Source organism: Protobothrops mucrosquamatus, unplaced genomic scaffold, assembly GCF_001527695.2.
Source record: "Protobothrops mucrosquamatus isolate PMUCROS unplaced genomic scaffold, P.Mucros_1.0 scaffold_171, whole genome shotgun sequence".
Classification (NCBI taxonomy): Eukaryota; Metazoa; Chordata; class Lepidosauria; order Squamata; family Viperidae; genus Protobothrops; species Protobothrops mucrosquamatus.
This window is the reverse complement of record NW_015386247.1, coordinates 174,401-182,776: the sequence shown is the minus strand read 5'-3', so window position 1 is coordinate 182,776 and position 8,376 is coordinate 174,401. Positions and strand designations below refer to the sequence as shown.

The window sequence follows — 8,376 nt, the reverse complement described above, 5'->3', positions numbered from 1 at the left end:
ACGATATCACGCTACTTTTGCAGAACACGAAAGCAGAAAAATCAAGCTTCAACGGCAACAATAATTCCAATAAAAAGAACAAGGGTGGGAGGTGAAGGCATAAACCTTTCCCACGATCCAAAATGTCCCAATGATCTCGACGGGGGCGGGGGGATCGGTGGAGAAAGCGCAGTGCTCTTTTTTGCACGCACCCGCCTTCCGAGGGAAGAAATGCTGCAGAAATTGGGCCAAAAAGACAAAAATCAAAGCTGGAAACATGGCTCTGTGCTTTGAGCTAAAAAAAGTCAGTGTCGTTTTGGGGCTCAAAAGTCTTGGGTCGGAAAGACAACAAGAAGCGGCTTCTTCTCCCCCCTCCAAGTTTTGAGGGCAGTCTTATTTATTTCCTGCTCTTGAGAGCCTTGGGCTTCGCCGATTTTTTCACCTTCTTGGCGCTGGGGGAAGCGACGCTTTTCTTGGGGGCTTTCTTCGCTTTCACCTTGTCTTTCTTGGCGGTCCCGCCGCCCGCGCCTTTCTTGTGCGATTTCTTCTCCATCTTTTTGCTCTTGGCGACGGGCTTCTTCTCGACCTTCCGCGAAGTGGATGCCACGACCGCCGCCTTCTTGTGGGATTTGGCGTGGGCGCCGCCGCCACCGGCGCCTCCTTCGCTTCCCCCCCCCTCCAGCTTTTTCCTGTTGAGCTTGAAGGAGCCGTTGGCGCCGGTGCCTTTCACTTGGAGCAAAGTGTCGTTTTGCACCAGAGCCTTGATGGAGTATTTGAGATAGGTCCGCCCGTTTTGCTGGTCGAACCAAGCCACTTTCTTGGCTTCGTTGTAGATTTTGGCCAGCGAGGAGCCATTACGCTCGCCCAGTTTGCGGATGGATTCCACCACTAGCTGGCTGTACTTGCCGGGCTGGTTCTTTTTCTTGTTGTTTTTCTTCTTCTTGGATGGGGAGAGCGCCGACACCCCACCTTTGGCTTTCTTGGCCGCCCCTTTCTTTTCTGGAGCCAGAGGCGCCTCTTCTGCCTCGGTCAGCGGCAAGTCAGCTTCTTCCAGTTCAACAGACATCCTGGAAAACCGGCTTTCAGGCCTAAAGTGTTGGGGGCTCGGGCTCGGCTGATCCTCGGAGCTCGTTTTCTGCGGGGATGCTCTCGGTCGCGGGGCGCTGGGTCAGCGGAGCCGAGAAACCACCACAGCGACCGAGCACAGCTACCCTCCGCGTCGCCTGAGAAAAGCAATCTGCCTGGGCGGGCTTCGCCACGGCGCTTTATATGCGCCAGGAGCGGACCATGTTGAGAACAACAACAGGGAGCGAAAAGGCAAGCTCTGAATTGTGCTTTTGGTGGCCCCTTCGCCGAGCTCTCGTGCACGCGTCCGGTGCCGTAGAGACGAGATGCTGTTGGCATCTGCCCCTCCCGACGGTGCCTGATCCAGCTGCCTGGGTGTCACAGTTTTCCGGAGAGGGGAAAGGCTCTTCGGAGGCGATTTTAAAGGCGCACCCTATACTCGGGAAAGACAGAGGATAGGGGCGCCCCATGTCGTGGGCTCTGCACCTCCTAGAGAGAGCCCCAGCTCTCAGGGAGCACATGGCTCAGATAGGAAAGTGGGGCCCGCATGTCTCTGTCCGGTCGGGGGGCGCTGACGAAGCTCGGGGGGAGCACTAGCCCCGGGTTAATTTGTTGTAACTAACACACTGGACGCCCTCACGTGGTCGGCTGCAGCAGCACGGAGCCGGTGAGCAGTTTTCAGGGGGTCCCCGCCCGAACTGGAGGGGCCGTGACTCAAGGTACTGCGGGGTACGGAAAGGGCAGGATTTGGCCCGCCAAGGCCCCACAAATGGTAGCGGTCCCCGGTCCCGTAACCTGAATGAGGAGCTGAGTAGAATCCCTACCCGCATCAAATCCCGATGGAGGGGTTTTTGGTCTCGAGTTCAAAAAACACGATATGGCAGAGAAAGGGACGCTGTCCGTAAAAGTTTGAGGTCAACGCAGTTACACGCATTGGTGAAACGAGCGATAAGGCGGCGGGACAAGGCAGAAGGTAGCCGCTTTTCGAATAGAATTAGGAGGCAGCAAAAGGTCAGCAGGGGCGCAATTTTTTTGCGCTGACTTTGGGATCTCTACGTATTGACACCAGGTATTGTACGTATTGGGATCGGTGGCAGGATGGCGGCTCCTTTAATACTGGCGGCCTTTAATAATGCTCGAGCTTGGAGCCGGCAAAAAAAAAAAATCTCTGGTAGGCACATGCGTTCAAACGCATTTACCCGCTCGCTTTTGGAAACTTTGGAAAGCAGCGCCGCGCGAGGGAGCATAACTGGGGGTGGGGGTTTCACCTCTTCCTCTTCCCACCCTCCTTTTGGTTGAGGGGCGAGAAGGGAAGAAGAATCCTTTAGTCACTGGCGGCATGAAGAGATTGGAGGGAGGGAGGGGGCGGGAAAACCTTCGTCGCTTAATGGCGGAGGTGCCCGCACAGTAGAGAGCCTGATTTCCAGAGCAGGCACACCTTCGCTTCCCCCGATCTCAGACAAAACAGACTCATTTCTGAGAGCCTCGGGCTACTTGGGCGCCTCGTACTCCCCAGGGACGACGCCCTCTTTCTTTTGCCTAGCAACCGCCTTCCGAGCCACGGATTTTGGAGCGGTTTGCGGAAGGCGGGCGCGGGGAATATTTGCTTGTGGTTTTGGTCTTGATTGTTTGAAATCGGGGCCAGGGACAATCTTCAACGATTCCCTACAGGAGGCGGTGGGCGGGTTGGTTGGTTGCTTGCTCGCTTTAAAGCCGCTGCAACGAGAGAACAGGGTTAAGAACAGAGAGGATGGAGGGGAAACGTTTCTGTGCTGAGAGAAGCAGGATTAAAGGGAAATGTCGCCGCTATGGCTAAGCCGGAGAAGATTCGTCGCTCCAAGGATTCTTGAGCCTGCCGCTGCCGCCGCCTGCATCCCAATGGACTGGGCCACCCAAAGAGTTGCCCTCCCGCGCTTGCTCTACCCTCGGCGCCGCTTAACAAGGCTAAAGACAACGCGGAGCTCGCCGATGAGAGGAGCCTCGTGCTCGGGGACAGCCTGCCGCCGACTGCGCCACCGCTATCGCGTCTTCAACCTGTCGCACCCTCGTCTGGATTTAAGAGTGGAGTTTGCGCAGGAAAAAAAAAACTCGTGGTCGGCGGGCGTCGCTGGTTTGGTTGGATGAAACCAGAAGGTGGTTCACGACTTCAGCGAGCAAGAATGGAGGCCTGAGAAGGGAGAGTTTTGCGGTTCGCTAGAAAGTGCCTTCCGTACGTGATATCGCTGGATATTCGGGATTTAAACACCGAAAGGGACTCCCACGGTGGAGTCAGAATTGCTTGTTTCTAGGAAGGTCAGGGCCTTCAGTCCCCAAGATCCTGGGCTTTTCCTACGCGTGGTCTTTGACTGCCACAAACACTTAGGGCAGGGGTAGTCAACCTTGGCTCTTTTATGACTCGTGGACTTCAATTCCCAGAATTCCTGAGCCAGCTTAGCTGGCTCAGGAATTCTGGGAGTTGAAGTCCACGAGTCATAAAAGAGCCAAGGTTGACTACCCCTGACTTAGGGCACGGTGGCTTTTCTCAAAAGTTTGCATCTTCCTCAGCTTGCATCTGACTTAGCCACTAGATCAGCTTTCCAGACTTGGATGTTTGCAGAATCACAGAATTCTCTGTCAACGTGTTTAAACGGTCATTTTTAATCTTAATGCTGTAGTTAAACTTCCCGTTAAAAGGAAGTTGAAACCTTGTTGGTTTTGATGACCCAGTGTTGAGCCATTTTGTAAGAGCCATTTTGTACCTGTACTTTTTAGCTATATTGAGAGATTCTTTAGCAATTTTAATATTTTATGGAAGCTTGCTTGGTAACAACCACAATACTTGCAAATCATCCACCCAACTGAATTGAGAGATTAGATTCATGACATCTACATCAGAATACATGAATTCCACTTTGAGGAATTTGCAAATGTTTATTTTATTGCTTCCTGATGCCTATAGATGCTTCCCACAGACATGATTGTTGTGCCGTTGAGAAGCATTGCCAGTCTTAAGTTTGTTTTACTAGGAAGAAATATAACTTATTTTTAATATCTCAACCCCTGGTTTGCTTATTAATCAGGTTGAGCATGCCAGGCACCAACCCAGCCTTTCCTGGGACAACAGTTTTATGTAACAGAAGGATCCCAACAGATACTGCCTAAAACTTTGTAAAGAGGGCCATCATTTGGACCTTAAAGTATCTCCAGTTGCGCTGATTTTAACATGGTCTAGTTTTAATAAGTTATGGACTGAATCTATTTCTCCAAACTAGAACTGGATGCCATTCAGAATAGTGTTCTTGCTCCCATTGGCAGAAACAATTCTTCACAGATAGCTCCTAGGTTCATTTTTGGCATCTCTAATTAAAAACTGAGTATCCATTTGAAAACAGACTTTGGCTTGGAAATTTCCAAACAAATGTTGACAACTCAGACTAAATGGACAACTCGTCTGATCTGGTAAAGAATAACTTCTTAAGCCACCTATATATGGCAGTATTGCTTTCAAGAATTAGGATGAAACAGATGTTAAATAAACTTGTGGGCACTGATTGCACAACATATGTAAGGCACCCAGACCTATTTTACTACTGGCTATGAAATAAAACAATTATGGTAACTGGAAAGGAACAATCCTTTGGGTGGAGCTTGACGCACTTCCTCCAGTCTTGCTAGTTTTTGTGTGAAATGTATGCTGGGAGAGTATCAGCAAAGTTCCAGTACATGAATTGCCATTTCCCATTGCCAGACAGCAAGCAATAAGCATGACTTGGGGATGGCAGCCAATCAAAGTTTTGAAAATGTCTTCTGCATGTTCTGTGATGGACATTGTTGCCTTTTCAACTGGTCTGAATTTCTTAACTTTTTATTTGAGACTGAAAACCAGAGAAGGCATGTAGACAACTCAGGTTGACAACAGATGTAACATCACATAAATGCTGTGATTTATGTCCTTGTGTCAAATGTTAGGAAGTTGACATTTGTTTGATTACTTCACCATGGGTGCATCCTCATTTTGCCAACATTGTGGTTTACTTTAGATACCTCTGTGGACTCTAGTCCACTTGGACAGGTTTTGGATATTTGCCTAACATAAATTGACTGTTCTGGATTAATAATTCTTTTCTCCCTTATTGTTGACCGAGCTTTGGTGTACTTTTATTACATTATTATTTCATTGCAAAAGAGAGACCGGAACCAGTATATAAAATTAACAAATATAAGTAGGAAAAATATAATTCCATAAAAATACATTTTAAAATGAATAAATAATAGAATAAACAGAGTTGGAAGGGACCTTGGGGGTCTTTTAGTTCAACCCCCTACTCAAGCAACAGGACCTATACCATTCAGGACAAATGGATGTTCAGTCTCTTCTTGAAAACCTCCAGTGATGGAGCACCCACAATTTCTCAAGGCAAACCATTTCACTGATTGTCTGCACTGTTAGGAAATTTCTCTTAAATCTAAGTTGGATCTCTCTTGTCCTGTCTTCAGGTGTTTTAGAGACCCTCCTCCTCTTTTCTAATAGCCCCTCAGACGGTTATCATGTCACTCCTGGTTCTTCTCTTTGTTAGACTACATATACCAGTTCCTGCAACTGTTCATTGTATGGTTTAGCTTCCAGTTCCACGCTCAAAAAAATCCAAAGTTCTTCATAAACTAATACAGTGGTGGCGAACCTATGGCACGGGTGCCAGAGGCGGCACTCAGAGCCCTCTCTGTGGGCACGCGCACCATCGCCCCAGTCCTAGGCCTTCAGCTGGGTTTTATAAAACCTTTTCACTTTAGGCCTCCGCCGCCGTGTGCAAAAAAAAAAAAAGGTTCAATCAATCAGTCAATTTCAACTTCTTGTGGGGAAAAAAAAGTTTTTGCAAAGTTGGAATTGATTGATTGAACTTTTTAGTCCCACCCAGTTTGCCGTTACCACCCAATCACGCCCACCCAATGGGCCACACCCACCCGGCACCCGACTGCATAAGTGGCTTTGGGTTGCAGTTTGGGCACTTGGTCTCTAAAAGGTTCGCCATCACTGAACTAATATATTCCAAGTTCTTAGTAAACACGGTTTAGCACCACAGTATTTCTCTTCCTAAAATCATCTTATAATACAAGTATTACATCAAAACAGGACAACTATAGGAACAAGTTTGCATTATCTCAAATTAAATTGTCAGCAATGAGGAATTGACATCCAGCTTTTTCTAAATATCTGCTCAGATATCCAACAAACATGGAAAATAATCTTTTGGTAGTCACATAACAGACAGGTTAATCCTGCACAACTCAATTGTGCATATAATGCAAATTCAGATAGAGTATTACAAATTCTTGTCTTGATAAGGTAGACGTTCAGCAGCATGGACGGTCCTGTTTCCCACAGATATTAGGTATGTACAGGCAGTCCTCAAATTACGGCCGATTGTTTAACAAGTTATAATAGCTTGGGAAAGGGTGCTGTATGACCTGTAAAGCACTTCCAGATGTCATAAAGTGTCATGCCATTGACCCATCCGATCTGGTCACATGATCCACAATCTGGTATTCAGCAACCTGTTTGTATTTACAACCATTTGCCAAATGCCCTGCACTCATGTGATTAAAAAAGAGCTGTGGTGGTGCAGTGGTTAGAATGCAGTATTGCAGGCTAATTCTGCCAACAGCCAGGAGTTTGATCCTGACAGGCTCAAGGTTGACTCAGCCTTCCATCCTTCTGAGGTGGGTAAAATAAGGGCCCCCAGATTGTTGAGGGCAATATGCTGACTCTGTAAACTGCTTAGAGAGGGCTGTAGAGCACTGTGAAGCGGTGTATGAATCATAAGTGCTAGTGCTATCACCATTTGCAATCTTCTCTGCCGGCTTCCCCAGAAAGTCAGTAGGGAAGCTGGCAGGGAAGGTTGCAAGCTGCTGCTGCTGCCTGTTGGGAGGAATTCCTCTTGTTGTGGGATGGGGGGGGGCTAAAAGAGCTGCCTGTGTTCTGGGGGCAGAATATCTCAGCTGCATATGGACTTGAGATTCCTTCCTGTTATCTACATATCAAGTAAAAGCAAAGTAAAAAATCTACATTTTTCTCTATACCCTCTCCCCTGGATGCCACAAAAGTGTATATTGTAGAATCTGGGATAATCTGTAGATTAGATTAGCACAAAGTAGATTAAAAACCTCTACCATGGCATATGCTGTACTACAACAAAGTTTAATAATAAATAAGCCTGCATAGGCTTGATCTGGAACACCAAAAGATTTTTTTTCAAATTACTATGCTTCCTCGTTAAGTATGGAGAATTCTCGTATCAAGTCCCCAAATTTCAAGAGAACATATAAAATTTCTTTGCATCATTCTGAACTTACGGACATGGGTTTTGCATACAAATTAAATGCAATAAATATTTTATAACCAGGTTTTAATAACCCGAGGGCCAAATTGATCTAGCAAGATTGGTACTATGGATTCCTTTAATTAAGCACTGCCGTCCATCAGAACCCCGAACTGCCTGTCTTCTGGAATGAGCCCCCCCTGCCGCTAGTGTTTTGAAAAGAGCCTGAAGACCTGCCTTTTACTAGTACGGATGACTGAAGCCTCCCTTTAAACTTAGGTTGGTTTGTTTCCACCCAATTTGTTATTTTGCACCACCTCTAGCCCTTTTTTGTGTCCTGCTTTTATTGGTTTCATGTTTTAAATCATTTGAAAACTGACCAGACTCTCTGGAAATTTGGTGGAATATAAATTAGATAATAATAAAACAGCAGAACCCTACAGTCTGCATCAGTTCATATTTTGGTTAGTCAAGAAAAAAACAGGAAGCTGTTACTCATGCAGATTAGGTTGTGATTTTTTTTTTACATTTGAAACTTTTTTTTATCGAAGTAAAATATTCAGGGTATAAAGTATTCAAGAACCTTTATTCTTTTGCTGGGCTCTGACTGAATGATAGACTCAAGAGTTCTAAATACAAGATGCTCAATTTGAAAGCAGTGAAAAAATGCTAGTTTTCCAAATATCCATCTTGTAGTCCTGTAACATTTTCACACTGGGTCCATTAGAAAAGAAAACTACGTAAGTAAACAGATTTAACAGTTACTAATCACTTGAGACTTCAAAGAGTAAAAGAACAATTTATCTTCTTGTATTGATTGGTAACATATTAGGGCACTAATGTATTGGATCCAAACAACTGTGCTATATTGAGGGCAAATGGCCTGAAGGCTTTTTGCATAACCTTTAACCCTTATGAATCCAGAGGGAACAGGGCTTATGCAATCACCGATTGCATAATTTCCTATACAGCATAATTTATAGTATTTCCTGCATTCATTTACTGAATAATGGCATTGATTTTACATACACCGAAT

At 46.1% G+C, this 8,376-nt stretch overlaps 1 protein-coding gene across 1 annotated transcript; it reads right to left on the bottom strand.

The window, feature by feature from the left end:
• LOC107293020 (histone H1x) lies at positions 1-1,216 on the bottom strand. The gene has a single exon (XM_015822150.1). It carries the CDS (start codon positions 1,043-1,045, stop codon positions 377-379), a length of 669 nt encoding a protein of 222 aa, XP_015677636.1. The 5' UTR covers positions 1,046-1,216; the 3' UTR covers positions 1-376.
• Positions 1,217-8,376: the final 7,160 nt, after the last annotated feature.

Excerpts from the sequence above, each read along its gene's own strand:
- LOC107293020 (XM_015822150.1), bottom strand. The coding sequence starts at position 1,045 with ATGTCTGTTGAACTGGAAGAAGCTGACTTGCCGCTGACCGAGGCAGAA.